The sequence below is a fragment of the Danio rerio genome, chromosome 14 (genome assembly GCF_052040795.2).
Source record: "Danio rerio strain M-AB ecotype USA chromosome 14, GRCz13ab, whole genome shotgun sequence".
NCBI lineage: Eukaryota > Metazoa > Chordata > Actinopteri > Cypriniformes > Danionidae > Danio > Danio rerio.
In genome coordinates this window covers 18,685,356-18,706,111 of record NC_141034.1, presented here as the reverse complement: position 1 = coordinate 18,706,111, position 20,756 = coordinate 18,685,356, and the positions used below count along the sequence as shown (strand labels likewise).

The window sequence follows — 20,756 nt, the reverse complement described above, 5'->3', positions numbered from 1 at the left end:
CAGTCATTTTTGACAATAATTTTTTAAATTAGAAGTCACTAAAATGAAACTGTTTCAATGCTAACTTCTAGGTTAAACTTGAAGTCACACTGTCGTAACCAGTGGTGTAAAGTAACTAATTACAAATACTCAAATTACTGTAATTGAGTAGATTTTTTTTCAGGAGTTGTAATTTACTAAGTAGTTTTTAAAATGTTTACTTTTACTTTCCTTTGAGTAAATTTTTAGTGCTTTACTCCACTACTTTCCTTCAACCTGCAGTCAATACTTTATTTTTTATTGTCTATGGGGATTAGAAAAATCAATCCTGTGATTCCTGTACAATCAGATCACACAAAGAAGGTAAATCACATCATACTAAACTACCTCAAGACATGGGCGATTTATAAATGCAGCAAACTGTTTGAAAGCTTTAAAAATGGTCTAAGAAGATGTCCAAAATCTTTACACACAATGACCCAAAGAATGTTTAGATGCATGTCACTGATGAAAATATGACGGATGTTGACTCTATGATGACCGAAATGGCCTTTAACACCAAGCAGACACAGAATGTCAACATGACGTCAGATTGAGGTTGTACCCTAACGTCATGAGGACTTTGCATTTTGTTTGAAAATGAAAATCGGTTTATATTCACAACAGATACTTTTACTCTACTTGCACTACATTTTTAGGCAAGTAATGGTACTTTTACCTAAGTATGACTTTTCAGTACTCTTTCCACCACTGGTCGTAACAAACCATAAAATAAGTGTTCTGAGTTTGTGACAAAATGCAAAAATTTATTATTAATAACCTAGCCAAAAATATAACTTTGTACCCCGCTTAAATGATCTTAGATGATTTGACAGATCTTTCATCTTTTAATCTTGATAACTTAGCTCTGGCTAATTTGGTTCTTAAAACAATCTCGCAAATCAGATTAAAATGTCTGGATGAACTGATCCAAGATCACTGCTTGTGTTGTGATGGACAGATCTATCGATCCTCGAAATCATGATTAGCAATGCAACGATTATTTTGTTTATTATGGTAGCCTAGGCCTATTCAAGTTTCTTAATCAGCGTATGGAATAATTGGCTGTTTAAATTAATTTTGCATCAAAAAAAGTGTTTTGATATGGGTAAAGTGTCTTCAACTTTTGTGAAGCATTAAATCACTGTCATATTAGTTGTTAAAACACTTGCATGACTGCATAAATTATTAGTCCTTTAAAAAAATTTATATTCAAAAAAGTACATATTTGTGTCTAAAAAGTCAATAATAATATATATATATATATATATATATATATATATATATATATATATATATATATATATATATATATAAATACTGGTGGGAGGCGTGCATTACTTAGCGTCCCACCAGTGCTAATATACAGCCATTTGGCATATTGCTACTTGTGTGATATTGCGTTTATATAACAGTTCGACGGCACAATCCTGTATATAAAAAAAGAAATCAAACTCGGAGAGTCTAAAACCCTTTTGTATTTGGAACTTCTTTCTTCCGCCATTTATTCACATCTGCAGCTGACGTCAAACAAGCAGAAGAATTCACTAACACCACTTTAGAGCTAATGTTTAAATAATTCTCTAGTGTAATTTATAAAGTGATGAGAAAACAGCTGATTTTGCTGACATTTTAAGATTATAAGGCTGAACTTGACATGAAATACCCTCCGTCTACAGAGATATCTTCTTACAGTGACACAGTCTACAGTATTTCTCTGTTGCAATCAGGATATCACAATAATTAACCTCTAAAAAGCAGTGCAATCACTACCAGACTTCTGTTGTGTTTGCAATAAGGAGGGGGTGTTCAGGGTTGAGGTCTTTGAATAACATTGTTGAGAACCGGGATAGGAAAGTAACTGTATTAAAATAGGCACTGTCCTTATAAATAAACTGCGTAGTTGCAATCTATACAAAAGAGAGACATCAACTTATATCATTAACCAGTTTAATGGTGATCTATCTGGTGAATAAACAACGTCAACCGTCTTTGACTAATGGACGCCGATGCGTCTCTCAAAAATTATAAATATTTTGAAATGGGCGCTATCCTTCTAAATAAACTGCATGGTTGCAATCTAAACAACTACATTATCAAGTAAAAAAAGCCTCAAAAGTACATTGTGTTGTCTAATAGCTGCAATATTTGTCATACTGTAATGTGTCCTCTTGTCGCTGTATGTCTGCGGAGTAATACAGAAGAGTGAGGAGGCTGAACAAATACTGTTATTGCAGAATATCGAATGGCTATCATTTAATCAGATTCAAGAACCAGAGTGAACTTTTGTATGTATATTAGATCTGATAGACCCAGGCATGGCACCAAACAAATGTTTTCAACATGGACTCATTCTGAAAACATATCCCTATATAGGTTTCTGGAAATTGCAAATCATGTAGCCAGAAGTACGTATAGATGCATTTCGTCTTTAAAATGAACACTGCGGGGTGTTGCTTTTCGCGTTAGCAGCTGACCAACTGCCTCCATAAGGACAGCTTTTCTGCTGTAATAGTTTGTTTGATAGCTCATCATGTACGTCATAGGACTTGAGACGTTAAGAGGAGTTGACTGCGACAATGCGGTGCAAATCCAGTGAAGAACGGTTCCAGAAAGCAAGTAAGACAAAAACAAGCCAAAAAATAAAATAAACAACTAAATAACAGGGTGGGACTGTGGTAAATTCTGAAAACGTAGTAAATACCAGGAGGCTTTTCTTTTTCTGGATTGTCTTTCCAAACACTGTTGGTTGAGTTTTAGGAAGTGGGTGGGCGCTGGTCAATCTATGTTTTTTAAAACACTATCAGTTAGGTTTAGGGAAGGGGGTGAATAGAGGAATCAGCCGGTTGGTCAGTCAGTTAGTCAGTCGACATCGGCCTCTAGTGGATTTACGTGAGAACAGCAGGCGCGAATGGCAAATTTGAAATTTGAAGAAATTTGAGTCTCAATTGCACACACAACATCCTCTGGTGGATATGTGAAAACTAAAACTACAAAAAATAAATACATAGCTCCTGCACATATTTTGCGTACTTGTACAGAAATGTATATAAGCCTACGTTTTCAGAATAAGCCTGGGTTGAATTTTTTTCAGCCTTGCTAAAGCACATAAACGGGTCTCTTGATAAAATCCATGTTAGCCATATAGCAATGAAACTGCAGTCATCGGGCAGACAGATGCCCCTTTTTTGACGCAAATTCGCATCTATTGTGAAGCGAAAAAAGCGAATTTGACTTGTAAATAAAGTGAGTAAACTAAAAATAAGTCTATTTATGTGCAAGTATCACGATTTAATCGCACAAGCCATGTTTGGTCTGAACAGCTCATAAGACTAAATGAATTTATTCAGCTAAAACATCCGCCTAGATGTACTTTATCCCACTAAGCATATGGACAAAAAAGCATGAAAGTATTCTCTGACCATTCAAAATGATTCAAAGCACATGGATGAGCCTGTATTATTAGTTTCAGTGGTTATCCGGGAATAACATTCTGTGGAATATAATTAACAGAGTTGGGTGTAACGCGTTCCACAGTGACGGATTACTGTATTCTAATAACATATTTTTAAGGAATGCAGTAATGTAACGAATTACATTTTAAATTTGTATAATTTGATTACAGATACTAAAGTCAATGTAATTGCCTAAATATAGTTTTTGGTTTTCCGCTGGACCGTCAGTTAATCAGAATGCGCTATTAAATTGCTGGCGCACACAAGCTGAAATGGTTGCTGTTGAGAGTGGCTGCTTCTCCAAGTGGACATACAGACATTACTTTGATTTCATTGGGTGTAAAGACTAAAATATTGCTTTGAAATGCAGTCTGGAGAACTTTCTACTGTGTTTAACTCGACCAACAACTTGTTGAAGCACTAGAACAGAAAGCATTCTACGACCATACTAGTGACCAAGGAGGAGGCCAGCGCCCAAAAACACGATGGTCCAACACAGCCAAAACAGGCTAAATTTACTTTTTGTGCTGGATAGGATAGGCCGTTCACATATCGCATCTTTTGCTCACACACTTATTGGGAGCGCATATTGCACGCACTCACATTTCCCAGGCACGCCAGTTGAAAACCGCGAGTCACAAGAACTGACCGATCAGCTTCATACTTTGGAATATACACATTTAGGTGGACTAATCACCTCAGACAAGCACAGAACACCCAAACACTACTGTGCTTTTTCATACTAAGGATGTGAATGGTTACAGATATCCAGTTTCTTCTTATGTGGAAAAAAAAAGACAAAAAGCTTTGGAACAAGTTTTGGGTGAAGTATTTTGAATATGTCAAGCTGTCAAGCTGCTGTGATCAACCTATTGTAATGTTTTCTGTGAATATTAAATTACTGAAAGAGCTGCAGTTTATTTAGCATTTTAATAGGTATATTTTATATGCTTTAAAATTAACCTCAAAGTAAAGTTATTTGTAATCGAATTACTTTTTACATCAATTAATTAGTAATGTAATCGGATATTTTTTTTCCAGTAGTAATCAGTAATTTGTAATCTATTACATTTATAGTGTAACTTACCCAACACTGGTCATTAACAAATCAGAATCAAGTATTCCAGAAAATGATGTAACATTTTAAAATGCTTGTCATTTTTGTGCAGCAACACTATAAAGCTCTAGCAGAACACAAGCGAAAGAGTTAAATGTCACAGAAATGATGTGAACATAAGTAACAGGAGACTCGTTAAAAAGTAGTTTGGCAGTACAGGAGAATCATTAGAAAGTCAAAACTGACTGGCTTGGTTCTCTCTCTGTGTAATTTACTGCAAGGCTCCATCACCGCTCCGCACAGCCAAACTCAACCGCAGACAGCGAGAGTTCGAGGAAAGTAGGTAGAAAGCAAAGCCGCGAAGATAAAGATATACTTCTGTTTTATGAGCTAATGGTACCGTACTGACACACGGTAATAAAATGTGACCTGCTGTGTGTGCGGTTGGCGTGGAGGAAATATTTTCTCCCGAGGGAGAGCAGACGAGGGGCGGCACTGTGATTTAAGATTACAGTCGGAAACGGACGTTCACCGCAAGATTAATAGCGGGATTTTCTATGAGCGGGAGCCCATCGCCCTGTAATATCTCTTGCTGTTTTTTTTTTTTTTTTACTTCTCCTCCCTGCCAGCCTGTAATATCTCTCTTTTCTCCTCATTTCCTTCTCTGTAAAGCTCCCTTTAGGGACATTTATGGAATTCTTCCGGATATAGGAAATTAGCAGGGAATGCCCTGGAGGAAAAAGTATTTGTGGTCTGTTTTATGCTTTTAATGCTGTTCAGGAAATTAAAGTGACTCTCTGCTGGGGTTTTGAACACATTTGTCTTCTCTAGGGTCACTTCACAGAGTTTTAATCCAAGAAGAAGCCTCATAAGAGCTATTTGAGACATAATAGTTGCCAGACACAATATGTAAACCCAATATCTGGTGTATCTTACGCAGGAACAACTGTTACTGATGAGCCTTTACAGTATTTCAGAGCTTCCTCTCGGTAAATGTCAGCTCGTGGCCTTCCTGCGTCAGTTTTCTTTAATGCTTCTTTCATGCCTTAATTGTTTTGGCTGTCATTTTTTATTTTATCTCGACAGAAAAGCAGGAGCACAGATTGGTTCAGTATATCTATGTTAGATGAATCTCTGCCAAAAGTGACATTTCTAATAAAGGAATATCGCCTCAGATCTGCTGAAATGCTACAGTCACATTCGCTTTCATATACTGTAAAGATTATTGCATGCAGCACAATAAAGAGCATATATTATGAAACTGAACAGCTTAATAGTGCTGAAAGTAGGTTAGACTGAAAAATAAAAATATATGCTTGTTTTAAAGTTGAATCAAATTAATCTTTGACTTTAACTTGCCAATGTTAAACTGACTTAAAAAGCCCCATTATGGATTTTTTTTAAAGGACCTTCCATGTAGCGCATGGACAGCTCTAAGTAAAGTGAAATATCCAGTTAAGGCTTAAATCTGAAAGTGGACAGTGTTTAAAACTACTGATTTATTCATAAGAGTCGACTCATAGTGCTTCAAATTAATCATCTTGATAACGAGTCTTTAGCCGTGCCATTTACATTGATACAGAACTTAAGACCCGCCCATTTGTTGCGCACACAAAGCTAGGAAAATGTCATTTTATATATGAATATTTTATATTCATATATCGCGTCTAAAACCTAATTGAAAACATGACGCATGCTGCTATGTTTACGGATTTAAATGCTTTTGTTAGCTTGCATTCCAATGCCGTTTATCAGTGCTATGGCACCATCATCTGTTCCTACACACGTTCAGCAGGTTTCAAGTTTCAAAATAGTTCATGTTTTGCCACTGTGTGGATTAAAACTGAATGTGTGTCACTGTTTTTACTTAAGAATAAAGCAATATGCTGGTGTTTAACTGAATTGCTTTAATGCACTTCTGCATTGTGCTCACACACATACCTGTCAACATTTATCTCTGAAAATCCGGGAGACCCTTGGGGTTAGGTTAAGTGGTGAGGTGTCTGAATAACACTCTTAAGAACTGGGTACTGTGCACTGTGGTGTTAGTAACTGTATTATGAAACGTATTTTGGGCGGCCGCTGCTATAATGCCAAAGTTGGCGACTCATGGCTTTCACAGACTGTACCAAAATGGGGGAGGACTGAGGACTGAGGAAGTTTTCTGGGAGAAATAACAAAACGGGAGGGTGGCGGGAGATAGGTCTGAAATATGGGTGACTCCCGGGAAAAACTGGAGTGTTGGCAGGTATGCTTACACATACACTCTGCACACTGACTACTTCAAAATTGTTGAAAAGCCGTGAACACAGTCAACCAATAACAATAGACAGGGTCATTGGACCAATCAGCACAGATTAGCATCTCGCTAAGGAGGGTTTGGGAACAAATGAATCGCTGAACGAATCATATGGGAGTCGCTAGGATAATTAAGTAAAAATGTATGCAAATTATAAGACAATGAAAGTGTTTTTTGACCCTGCATGTATATCAGACTGTGGTTAGAGACCCTTTTTAATGCATATTAGGGACTTTTTAACACACTTGACAAGTATGTTGTTATTTTTTTTTATATATATAATCAGGGTTTAAAAAGTCTTAAATGCACTTAAGTATTGTGTTTTAGGTCTTAAATCATTTTAAACAGGTCTTAATTTTGAAATAAAATTTGTAAAACTACTCAATCAGGCCAAGATCAATCCATCAACAATACATCTCACAAAACCCTCAAATTAAATTTTAATTTAAAACAATTGCACGATTTCTTGTGATAATACCGGATCATTAGAGAAAATTCTTAGTGTTTAACCCGTTGTACGTCTAAAATTTTACTTTTGGTGGTCTTAAGAGGGTCTTAAAAAGTCTTAAATTTGACTTGATGAAACCTGTAGAAGCCCTGATAATTCTGGGTTTAGCACGATATGTGAATATGTATGAGCACAATGCAGAACTGCAATACAGCAATGCAGTTAAACACCAACATAATACCATTTTTGTGTTTATTGTGTTTATCAAGCATTTGTGTTATGAGTTTGCATACTAGCTAGTGTATTAAACTAAGCTTAATTGTTTGTTCTGCTACTTTGCTGTTTGATAATATGGTTATCAGGCACTTGCATAGCTATAAAACTAGTTTATGTGCTAATCAGCTCACAGGTTGAACAAGTTTTTTGTAGTGTTTACATATTTGCTAATGTGTTAATCAAGCACTTGTATTACAATTGTGCATACTTGGAAGTGCATTAAGGACTAATCAGTTCTAAGATAGTTCTGCTGTTTTGGACCATTTTGGAGTTTGTTAATGTGTTAATCAAACACTTGTATTATGAGTATGAATACTAGCAAGTGTGTAAAACAAGATTAAGGACTAATCAGTTCACAATAAGTTATTTCTACTGTTTTGGACCATTTTGGTGTTTGTTAATGTGTTTGAATGTGTAATGTGGATGTATATGCTCTCTAGCTATAAAACTATATTATTCGCTGCTTATCACTTCACAAATTTGCTGAAAGTCTTACTGTTTTAGACTATTTGTATGTTGGTTAATGTGCATTTTAAAAACTGCGTTAATATATATAAACGTTATATGTGCGTTTTAATTAGTACACAAGTTGGGTGAGTTCTGCTATTTTGTAGCATTTGTGTGTTTGCTAATGTGTTTACAAGGCACTTGTATTGTTAGCATGCATGCTAGAGAGTGTATAAAATTAGATTAAGGACTTAGCAGTTCAGAAATTGTTAGTTCTGCTGTTTGTAAATGTGGTTTACAGGCACTTGCTTAGCTATAAACTAAATTATCTTCTAATCAGTTCACAAGTTGGATGACTTCTGCTATTTTGTAGTGTTTATGTGTTTGATAATGTGTTTATCAAGTTCTTGTATTATGAGTATTCATACTAGCCAGTGTAAAAAACTAGACTAAGGACTAATCAGTTTACATATAATTAGTTCTGTTGTTTTGGATTGTTTTGGCGTTTGTTAATGGGTTCAACAGGCACTTGTACTATGAATATGCATAGCTATAATACAAATTACTTTATAATCATTCACATGTTGGATGAGTTTTGCAGTTATGGATAATTTTGATGTTTGTTAATTTGTTTATCATGAACTTGTTTTATGAGTATGTATACTAACTAGTGTATAAAACTAGATTAAGAACTAATCAGTTCACAAATAGCCATTTCTGCTGTTTTTGGAGCATTTAGGTGTTTATTAATGTGTTTAGTAAGTGGTCTTAACTAATATGTACTTACACAGGAATTAATAGTTTGTCACAATGTACTTATTGTGTAAATACATGGATTTACTGTGTACTTATGCATAATTAAATACATGTATGTAACTACATCTGTAATTAACTTTTGTAATTACATTTGTAAATACACTGTTGACCATCCCTTACACCTTAACCCACCCTTAAACCTACCCATGCCACCAAACCTGTCCATGACCCAACCTCTATCCCAACTCAAAAGCACCACGTGTTCTCAAATACATTATAAACAGAGTAAGTACATTGTATTTATTTTTTTATGTAAGTACATAGTAGTTAAAGACACTTCATATAAAGTGGGACCTAAACTTGTATCATGAGTAGCTAGTATGTACAACTAGATTAAGCACTAATCAGTTCACGATTGGTTATTTCTGCTGTTTTGGAGCATTTTGGAGTTTGTTAATGGGTTTACCGGGCACTTGTACTGTGAGTATGCATACTAGCTAGTGTATAAAACTATTAAGGACTAATCAGTAAACAAATAGTTATTTCTACTGTTTTGGAACATTTCGGAGTTTGGTAATGTGTTTACCAGGCACTTATATTGAGTATGCATACTAGCTAGTGTATAAAATCAGATTAAAGACTTAAAAGTTTAGAAATTGTTAGTTCAGCTGTTCGTAAATGTGTTTTTTAAGCACTTGCATGGCTATAAAACTAATTATGTTCTAATCAGTTCACAAGTTGGATGAGTTCTGCTATTTTATAGTGTTAACATTGCTAATTTGTTTATCAAGCACTTGTATTGTGAGTATTCATACTAGCTAGTGTAAAAAACTAGATTAAAAACTAATCAGGTCACAAATAGTTATTTATGCTGTTATGGAATATATTGGTGTTTGTTAATGTGTTTATCGGGCACTTGTGCTATGAATATGTTCTTTAGCTATAAAACTAGATTATGTGCTGCTAAACCATTCACAAATTGGATGAGTCCTGCTGTTTTGGACCATTTGGATGTGGGTTAATGTCATTATCGGGCACTTGAGTATTGTGAGTATGCATACAAGCCATAAAACCATGTGTTAATCTGTTTGCAGATTTTTGGACTGTTTTGGTTCTGGTTAATGTGATTATCAGGCACATGTATTAAACAGTATGAGAATGCATACTATCTAGTGTATAAAACTAGATGATGGACTAATCAGTTCACAAATTATTAGTTTTGCTATTTTGGTGGTAATGGGGTTATCAAGCAGTTGTATTATGAGTATGCAGTCTAGCTAAGTTTCTGCAGGCAGATGTTTGCTTGTGAAATGAAGAGTGTGTTTTTCTCTGTCTAAAAGAACAGATGTGTGATGAGTTACTGAAGTGGAGAGGCTGATGCATGTACGAGAAACACTCTAACACTTCTGTCCCCTCTTCATCAGAATATCCAGTCGGAGAAAGAAGCACTGAAGGAGGGAAGAGAGAAGACGCCGAAGTACCAGCGCACAGAAGATGGCTTCATCAGAATAGGTGAGCAAGAAACACACACCGCACCTGCTGTGAAGAACACGCTAAATATAGCCGCATGATTCAGCCTCGTATGAAGCATGTGCTGGCCTAATAAAATAAAGCTCTGAAAGAAACAATGATTATTTTGAATGCACACACACATTCAATGGCCGTGAATGAGTGACGTCAGCTTGTTGTTGTTGGTTTGCTTTATACATGAGATGTTGTTTATGAGAGTATAGTTAAACACCTGTCTTGTTTCACCCTATTTTTCATGTAAATGCTGCAGAATTGGTGCAATATCATATGGCCCTATTAAAACGGCCTCCACAGTGTCATTCTCCAGAGAGAGCCAATGCCGCCCACTTCAGAAGCTGTTACATGTGAAAATACTCTGGGCTTTCTTAGTGTATTTCTCTTTCTTTCTTTCTTTCTTTCTTTCTTTCTTTTTCTTTCTTTCTTTCTTTCTTTCAGCTCACACTCCAAATCCAGAGAGAAAACCCTACAAATTCTGTATTTTTCAACCGTCTCAAAATGCTCTTGGAGCAAACTGTATCTCGTTTGTTTTTGTTTTGTTTTGTTTTTCTCTTACTCTCTCATATAAAGGGTTTTCTCATTATTATGTATGGAAGCCTGTGTGATTACTGTGCCTCAGGGTTTATTGAAGCCTGTCCCTCATGACGGAGCATTAGATATTTCACTTCAGTCATTAATATGCTGGATATAATCCAAACAGACGGTTTTGGTAACCAAAAGAACATGAGCAAGCGGAACATGCATATAAATTGTATTAAATATTTATATATGAAACAAATGTCGGCAACATAGTGATGCAGTGCACAGCTTGATCGCCTCACGGCAAGAAGGTCGCTGGTTCGAGCCTCAGCGGGGTTAGTTGGCATTTCTGTACTAAATGGGTGTTTTCTAGTGATTGGTTGTAGCTGGATAAGGCATCTGCTGTATAAAACTTATGCTGGATAAGTTGATGGTTTTTTTCGCTGTGGCGACCCAAAATTAATAAAGAAACTAAGCCTGAAAGAGAATGAATGAAAGAAAAAAATGTCAAATGATATTTTGTTCTACTTTCCTTTTAATTAAACAGTGTATTTTAAATGTTGCCTGTATTTTAAACAGTGTTGGTTGTAATTGGTTACAAAGTAACTAGTTTCTGTAATTAAATTACTTTTCCACATGACTACATCTAATTTTCAGGTAATTTAATTATGGTTACTAAGGGTGCTTTCACACCTAGACTTTTGTTTCGGAAGCTGTCTTGTTTGCCCAGTTAGCGCGGTTCATTGGCATATGTGAATCCAGCAATCGCGATCTGTGCCAAATCAATCGGTCCAAGATCGCCTGAATGAGGTGGTCTCGGCTTGATTGAAACAAACTAGATCGATTGTAGTGAGAAAGCAAAACGATCCGAGCCCGGCTATATCACAGTATATTATGGATATGTAATAGGCATATATGGCTATAAGAGAGAATTATGAGTTGGGCGGGATCATTCATACCGGTAAATATGCGTTTCATGTTAAATACAATAGTGAAAGCATGATAAACTTTTAACAAGAGCTGTTTTGTCATTGACCGAACTGCAGTCTAGTCAAGGGCTTTGTATAAGAGAGTCTTCACTCTGATTTATCTCTGGTGATGATGTCTGTGGGTGTCACCATTCAAAATGAGAGCAAAGATTTTCGCTTATAATGTCTTATTGCTAATCGCCATAAATTTAAATAAGGACTCGTGAAACCTGAGTGGGACTCTGCAAAATTAAACATGAAACTCTGACCAATGTGAGGAGAATTTACTCACACATGACTTGTTTTAGCTTTTTTGATCCATTTAGAAAATTTGCTGTGTAAAAACGAACCGCACCAAGAACAAAGAGCAACAATTTAACCATTTTAATCCCTGTTTCGGAACAAATGAATCAATTCACTGGTGTAAAAGCACCCTTAAAATATCCTTGCATTGAATACTGGACATAAATAGTTTCATATAGATCAATTCAGAGAAGTAGAATATTTATTTCGCTAAAGGAGACATTACTGAAGAAGAAAATGTATTATTTATCTAGATGACTACAGTACATGTGGAAAATAAATTAAAACATTAGTTCATGGCAAAATAAGGTATACATTCAGAGAGGCAGAGTAATATTTATTTAATTATATTCAGATGTTTTGCTTAAGTTAATTTTTTAACTAAAGGTTTTATTTGTCCAGCAATTGCACATGCTCAGCAATAAAATGTTTTAGAAATTTGTTATGTATCAAGTTAACTATTCCTTTAGCAAACTATGATTATATTGAGGCAAAAATCACTAAAATACAAACAAACCTTAAAGTGTGACTCACATTTTAAATAAGTTTGTTCTACAACAGTGGAGGAAATAAGTATTGAATGTGTCACAATTATTTTCAGAAAACATATTTCTAAAGGTGCTGTTGGCTTGAGATTTTCACCAGATGTTGTAAACAACCAAATAAATCCATATATGAAAAGAAAATAATTTGAATTAGTTTATGAAATTAAGTTGTGTAATACAATTAAATGACACAGGGAAGAAGCATTGAACACATGAAGAAAGGAAGGTTTAGAAATCTATCAATAGTTATTCAGTAACCCTCTGCCCTTTGTCATTATAAATCAATATTAGAATCTTTATGTCAATGATCCAAAACGCAGCCAAGGAAACTCTCAAATGCTTTCAGAGAAGGCAAATTAAGCTGTAGAATGGCCCAGCCAATCACCTGACTTGAATCCAGTAGAAAATACAAAATAAACAGAAATTTCAACAGAAAACACAAAATAAAAATCAGATTTGATAAACAAAACCCGCAGAACCATCACAAATTTTACACACTGTTGAAGTCTGTGAAAAAAAACTGACCAGTTTTTGTGACTTCATTGTACAGAGGTGGTCTTTTCAGAGAGGTGTCTTAAAGCTGCCATATAGTGGAAATATAGTGGGAAGTATGTTTGACTTTTTTTCCTTTTTCTATCGACTATGAAAATATCCTTATGATTGGTATTTTAATGTGGGATTAATGTTTTGTTCCATCAAATTATTTTCTTTTTGTATTCCCAACAGTTCAGTAAGATTTAATTAAGATACATAATATAGCAGCAGAAAGATTTGTTTTTGAGGTTATTTATGTTCTACTTATAATAATTTGTGAGTTCTGATAATTTGGCTTTTAATAATCAATGTACTGTATAAATTGTAAGTAAATTGTAAGATGATACTTCCACAATTCTTGCAAAGCATCTGCTGATTTTTTTAGCCCATCATTAATTTTTTTATTTAGCTACACTTAAAAAATTAGGCTTGCTGTTTGTTGAAAATACTTATTTAAATATGAGCTGAAACAACACAATTCTTGAGGGTTTTTTGGGGAACAACGTTATCCTTTTATGCTTAATCCACCTAAATTTGTGAAAACTAATAAGTTAACTCCTTCATATTGTCCCAACCAGTGGTGTAAATTAACTAATTACAAATATTCAAATTACCATAATTGAGTACTTTTTCACAGGAATTTTAATTTACTAAGTTGTTTTATAAATGTGTACTTTTTCTTTTTTTTGAGGAAGTTTTTAGGGCTGTATCTGTACTTTTACTCCACTACTTTCCTTCAACCTGCTGTCACTACTTTATTTTTCTTGTCTATGGGGATTAGAAAAATCAGTCCTGTGTTTCCTGTCCAGTCAAATCACACAGAAGTTAAATCGCAGCAAAATGAACTACTTCAAGACATGGGCGATTTACAATTGCAGTAAACTGTTTGGAAGCATTAAAAGTGTCCAAAAACATTTCCAAAATCTTTACACGCATTGACCCAAACACTGTTTAGATGCATGTCACTAATGAGAAGATGACGGATGTTTACTGTATGATGACCGAAATGGCCTTAAACACCCAGCAGGCACAAGGCGTCAACATGACATCAGATTGATGTTGTACCCTAACGTCGTAGGGACGTTGCATTTTGTTGATCAATGAAAATTGGGTTGATGTCCAAACTCAACGTCAATGTCTAACGTTCAACCTAAAACAAACCAAATATCAACGTCTAATGATGTTACAGGTTGATGTTGCATGAACGTTACCACTATGATGTCTATCAGATGTTGGGTTTTCGTTGCCATACCTGATGAATAAATGTCAGATGTCTATAAGATGTTGCCTCGATGGATTTTGGTCACTTTCTAACAACCTAAAATCAACCAAATATAAATAACATTTGACGTTGTTATTGGACATCAAAATAACATTGAAGTTTGGTCATCTGACATCATGGCCTAATGGTAACATCTTATGACATTGTGTGCCTGCTGGGCAATAACTTGATATACTACAGAATATTACGCTTACACACATCCACAAATTACATGTAAACGCATCAACTTTTAATAGTGTAAAACTCACTACTCACTACTTGAGTACTTTTAAAAGCTCTTCTTTTTACTCATACTTTGAGTAATATTTACAACAGATACTTTTACTCGCACTACATTTTTAGGCAACTAATGGTACTTTTACTTAAGTATGATTTTTCAGTACTCTTTTCACCACTGGTCCCAACACAAATTGATTATGACCATCAGGACTGTTCCTAGAGCTGGCCGGTCATCTAAGCTTAGTGATCAGGGTAGAAGGGCCTTAATCAGGCAGGTGATCAATCACACGATTGTCACTGTCTGAGCTCCAGCGTTCTTCTGTGGAGAGAGGAGAACTTTACAGAAGGACAACCATCTGTGCAGCAATCACCTGTATGGTTGAGTGGCCAGACGAAAGCCACTCCCTGCCAAAAGGCATCTGATGGACTCTCAGACCATAAGAAACTAAATTCTCTGGTCTGATGAGACTCAAATTGAACTCTTTGGAGTTTGTGCCAGGCGTTACGTTTAGAGAAAACCAGGCACCGCTCCTCACCAGGCTAATACCATCACTACAGTGAAGCATGGTGGTGGCAGCATCATGCTGTGGGGATGTTTTTCAGCAGCAGGAACTGGAAGACTAGTCAGGATAGATAAATGCAGATATATGCAACAATGTACAGAGACATCCTGAATGAAAACCTGTTTCAGAGTGCTCTTGACCTCAGACTGGGGCGACAGTTCATCTTCCAGCAGGACAATGACCCAAAGCACACCGCCAAAATATCAATGGAGTGGCTGCACAATAACTCTGTGAATGTCCTTGAGTGGCCCAGCCAGAGGCCAGAACTAAATCCTATTGAACATCTCTGGAGAGATCTGAAAATTGCTGTACACTGTCACTTCCCATCCAACCTGATAGAGCTTGAGAGGTACCGCAAAGAGGAACGGGCAAAAATTCCCAAAGACAGGTGTGCCAAGCTTGTGGCATCATATTCAAAAAGACTTGAGGCTGTAATTGCTGCTAAAGGTGCATCAACAAAGTATTGACCAAAGGCTGTGAATACTTATGTTCATGTGATTTTTTTTTTTTTCAGGTTTTTTATTTTTAATACATTTTCAACAATTTCAAAAAATCTTTTGTCATTATGGAGTAATGTGTGCAGAATTTCTAGAAAATAAGTACATTTAATCCATTTTAGAATAAGGCTGAAACATTAAAAAATATGGAAAAAGTGAAGCGCTGTGAATACTTTTTGGATGCACTGTAAATGTGTGTAAATATATACATTTATTCAGGTGTTATATTATTTTCAGTAATGTAATTGAATAATATGCAAATGCTTGCTTGTATATATGCAGATATGATGTATGTGCTACACAGTTTGTGTGTTTTGTGTGTAATATTTTCTGTGTTTTACTGGATATATTATATGAGAGGTTTACTTTTTTGTCAAACAAGTGGTTCTTATTGGATTTGCTTTGTAAACCTTAAATACTAATTATTATTATTATTATTATTATTATTATTATCATCATTATTATTATTTAATGTGTTTTATTAACAACACTTTCAAAATTATTCCACATAAATCCACAGATTTATTTTTTATTTTTCACAAAATTTTGCACAGAAAGTGTGCTAGATGTGTCGAATTTTCACTCAAAATGTATCATTGAATGATGAACACTTGGCACAGCCTGCCTCAGCTTTAAGTTCCTCACATCTCCAAAGACTTGTTCTGCAAATGTTTCAGCAGTGCGGATGGAGCTTCCAGCCTCTCTCAGTGTGTGTTTCTGTTGCTTCCTCAGGGAAGTTTGAGAACGGCATCGCGGAGGGGGAAGTGGACGCTTCTTTCGGGCCGCTGGAGGCTCTGCGGCTCTCAGTACTGACGGACTCTCCTGTGTGGGTGATTCTCAGCGAGGTACAGCACAACACAACCCTTGCCATCTGTTCCTCAAACACACTCACAGACTGACTCCACATACAGAGACACCATATGCAGAGAAACACTTTTCTTACACTTCCGATTAATATGCTAATTCGCTGCTTAGGATTTTAGATTGTTAATGTTTAAAGCAGTTGTGCTGCTTCATATGTTTGAACTCAAAAGTATCGTTAAATTTAGTTTACCTTAAATAATACTTCCTTCCCTTTAAAAAAAACAGCCAATAGCCAGCTAGAGTGGTTGAGCTCAAGTGCATCAAATGAAAACCAAATGAGAAGCGTCTTGAAGGGGGCGGGGCATGTGAGATAGTAGAGAGCAGTTGATTGATCATAAATTTAATGTGAGACTGAAGTAGGTGGCTAAAAAAATTTTGACTTAATTAGACCATGTCCACACTAATGCTGCGGTCACACTACAGTTTGAGCTTGCAAAATTGTGTCATACGACACTGCGAAAAGGGAGAAATCCAACAAGATGATTAGACACAATAAAAAAAGCGAGCAATTGGTCCATATTTTAAATTTCTGTGCGGAGAGGTCATGTTTTGATCTTCGATTTTATATTTATATATATAAATATATATATATATATAAAATCGAAGATCAAAACATGACCTCTCCGCACAGAAATTTATATATATATATATATATATATATATATATATATATATATATATATATATATATATATATATATATATATATTCACATCTTATATATATATTTATATATACATACACATATTTCCCAAACACAGTTTAACTTTTTTCCAAACCCTTTTAAATATGATATTTTTAACAACTAATTTATTTTGTTTTTGAAATGTTGACAGTACATGTTCACAGTTTTTCACTAGTTATTTTTCCAATATATTTAGCTTAAAATGCAATTTAAATGCTTAACTAGATTATGAGGTTACAGGCCTTAATCCAGTCTTATGAAAAGGGTGGTTCTTTTTTCGAATTTTTTTTTTATTACGGTTATTTGGTTTATGTTCTATTTAATTATGACTTTTAAAAACTGCAATTTAGTAACATTTTAAGCACTATTTTTGCTGGATTAGCTTGTCGGATGGTCTTTAAAACCACACTTTTTGCTAAATATATAGTTATATAGCTACTTATTTTTAATTACAATGTGTTACATCATATATTATTAGAAAAAACAGGAGTTAAAGTTTTAAATGGAAATTTTTTTTTTTTTAAAAAGGTACATTTTGAAAGTTTATAGATAACAAAATAGCCTAGTTAGTATTAAAATAAACTTTATTATGGGCCACTTTTGGTGCTTGATGTTTTGTTTTCTTTCAGGAATAAGAACCAAGATTCAGAAAAAAAAAGTTGGGCTACTTGTAGTGAAAGTCGACTTCACTTTCATCATATTATGTGTTCTTGCACAGCTGGATGTTGGACTCATGAAAAATAATTGTTTGCATTGATTGGAAGCCTTCTTGATGGGTTATTTTCACAATTTATGATGACAAATGAGCTCATGTATGGGACTATAATGGAGACATATATATATATATATATATATATATATATATATATATATATATATATATATATATATATATATATATATATATATGTGTGTGTGTGTGTGTGTGTGTGTGTGTGTGCGTGTGCGCATATGCTGTCTGTTTTTAATGTTATTAAAATAGTATTCATATTCTTAATATTCTTAAGTAGGCTAATATTGGGAAAAATAATTAAAATGTTTAAAAATTAAATTTATTAGTAAAAAATAATATAAAATAGTTTTTATTCCAGCCAAACTAAAGGTAATTACATTCTCCAGAAGAAGAACATTTTTCTAGAATGTACTGTAAAGAAACTGTTGTTCTGTTAAACATAATTTGGGAAATATTCAAACAATAATAGAAAAACATTCACAGCTTCAGCTCTATATAGTATTCACATTTCTTAAACACTGTAACGTTTTCATCTCCGCAGATTTTCATCAAGAAAGCCGAGTGACTGAAGTTCATCAATACCTCATGACTTAAGCAGTTGTGTGGTGCAGGATTGGAGACTCCTCCACATGAGCTCCTCACAGCAGTTTCTTTAGCTTGGTCCAATAGCGCCAACTGCTGGCGGCAAGCTGTTCTAGCAGGGTAGAGAAGGCCAAGCCACGGCGTCACACAAAAGACACACAGCTCGCGCTGTCAGACGCGCCGCAGTGGCTGGAAGACGCTGTATTTTTTTGTAAACTGTATTTATATGTACATATGCCCATGATTGAGTTCCTTTAATTACACTGGTTTGTTGTCAAGGGCTTCCTGGAAACTCTGACATTCAACAAAAATGCTGCTTTTGGAATGGAAGACTCTTAAATTCCTACTCGAGGTTCAATCTTTTTTTTTTTTTCAAAGAGTTGGGTTTGTTGTTGATTAGTTGACAAGTGATTCTGTTTAGGCTTCTCCAAATGATGTATTTATATTATTTATTACGATACATTTGAAGTACACACAGGCTTATGGCCATGCTAGATATGTGTTTGTTTGTGCACAGGCCTAGCGTGTGTGGTTTTTTCCAAAGTCAGTCCAAACAATTCGTTATGATGATGAGAAATGTTTAAAGTAACTATTAGAGTATGCTGCAAAATCATTTCTTCAGAAAATTGAAGCGCTGATTTTTCTTGTGATAATTAAATCTATCAAAATGAACAGGATGGGGGAGCCTTCCGAACTTTTTTGTTGCATCTTTTTTTATTATTGTTATAATTTTTTTACTTTCTAATCAGGTAGCTATAGCCTATTTTTTCTTGCAATATGTTTTTTTCTCTCCTCCTCTTCCTGCCTTAATGTGACACAGTAGTGCGCTAATGTGGACATTTTGTTTGTTTGTTTGATTGTTTGGTTTTTTTTTTTACCTTAAAGCCAAAAACTGATATAGAAAGTTAGACAAAGCAAAATCCTGCTCGAGAATAATCTGTACAGCTCAGTGTGAGTCAATGCGCTGGTGTTTAGATGCTCGGTTTGCTCTCTGGTGATAGAAATAACTCAAATATTATCAGATGCTACACAGATCTGTCGAGGGTCCTGATTTTTTTATTTCCATGCCTTAAAATGCCATTTTCTGTAAGTGTTTAGTTTAGTAAACAGTTCAGGCATCAGTATACGGTGCTGTTTGTGAACTGGACAGTCGACGTGTTTGAGAAGATCTTACAACTGCTTTTCAAAAGGAGAAAGTTTTGTGCAGCAAAAGAACAGCATCTGACTTAAAACAATGCTAAGAATCACCATGTTGTTTTACAGCACAAGCAGAATGGATATAAAGCTGCTTCAACTTTCACTGGCTCTTCATTGTTTTCTCTTGATTCAATTGATCCATGATCTCAGATGAAAATGTAATGCTCCTGTCAAATGATTTGAATAAAATCAAAGTCCAAACTTGTCTTTGATGGTGTTTATGGTTTATATGTTGCAATACAGTCCAGTCACACAGAAAAAAAAAAAACAACATTGATCATTATAGGTACACTTATTGTGGGAAAAATATGTATTGAAGATGTCACCATGTTTCATAGAAAATAATTACTGAAGGTGCTGTTGATTTGAACTTTTCCACAGATGTTAGTAGCAACCAAAGAAATTCATACATGCAAATAAAACAAATCTAATTAGTTTACAAATGACGTTATGTGTAATAAAATGAAATGACACATGGAAAAAGTATTGAACACATAAAGAAAGGAGGTGGTAGAAAGGCAGTGAAAGCCCAGACAGCAGCTGTAATCTCTCAGTGGTTATTCAACAAAGGCTCTGCCCTTTGTCAGTCCTACATCTACATTAGCAGGACGATGTAGATAAAACCAGGGTGGACATTTCAGCAAAACAATGATCCAAAACACAGTAAAGTAAAGTGTCAAATGCTTTGAGAAAGCAAATCAATCTGTAGAATTGCCAAGATAATCACCTGACTTGAATCCAATTGAAAATACAAAATTAAAATCAGATTTGATAGATGAAACTCACAGAAACATCAAGATTTTTACATTTTGTTGATGTCTGTGGAAAAACTCACACCTGAGCGATTCATGTGACTTTATTCTCCATATGAGAGGCGTCTTTAAGCTGTCATCATCATAAAAAAAGCCTTTTATATAAAGTATTAAATGTGTTTCAGTGGTTTTCTCCTTGTCATTCTATTGTTGTTATGCGCAACTCATTT

General features: G+C 34.9%; 1 protein-coding gene across 2 annotated transcripts in view; it reads left to right on the top strand.

Annotated features, from left to right (window-relative positions):
* mgat4b (alpha-1,3-mannosyl-glycoprotein 4-beta-N-acetylglucosaminyltransferase B) overlaps nucleotides 1-19,975 on the top strand; it is a 271,310-nt gene extending 251,335 nt beyond the window's left edge. The window contains 3 exon segments of one of the 2 annotated variants that reach the window (NM_001002180.1): nucleotides 10,181-10,268; nucleotides 16,446-16,558; nucleotides 18,537-19,975. In NM_001002180.1, coding sequence (NP_001002180.1) covers nucleotides 10,181-10,268; nucleotides 16,446-16,558; nucleotides 18,537-18,560 — 225 coding nt within the window. In that variant the 3' untranslated portion in view covers nucleotides 18,561-19,975. 2 annotated transcript variants of the gene reach the window in all.
* The last annotated feature ends 781 nt before the right edge of the window (nucleotides 19,976-20,756 follow it).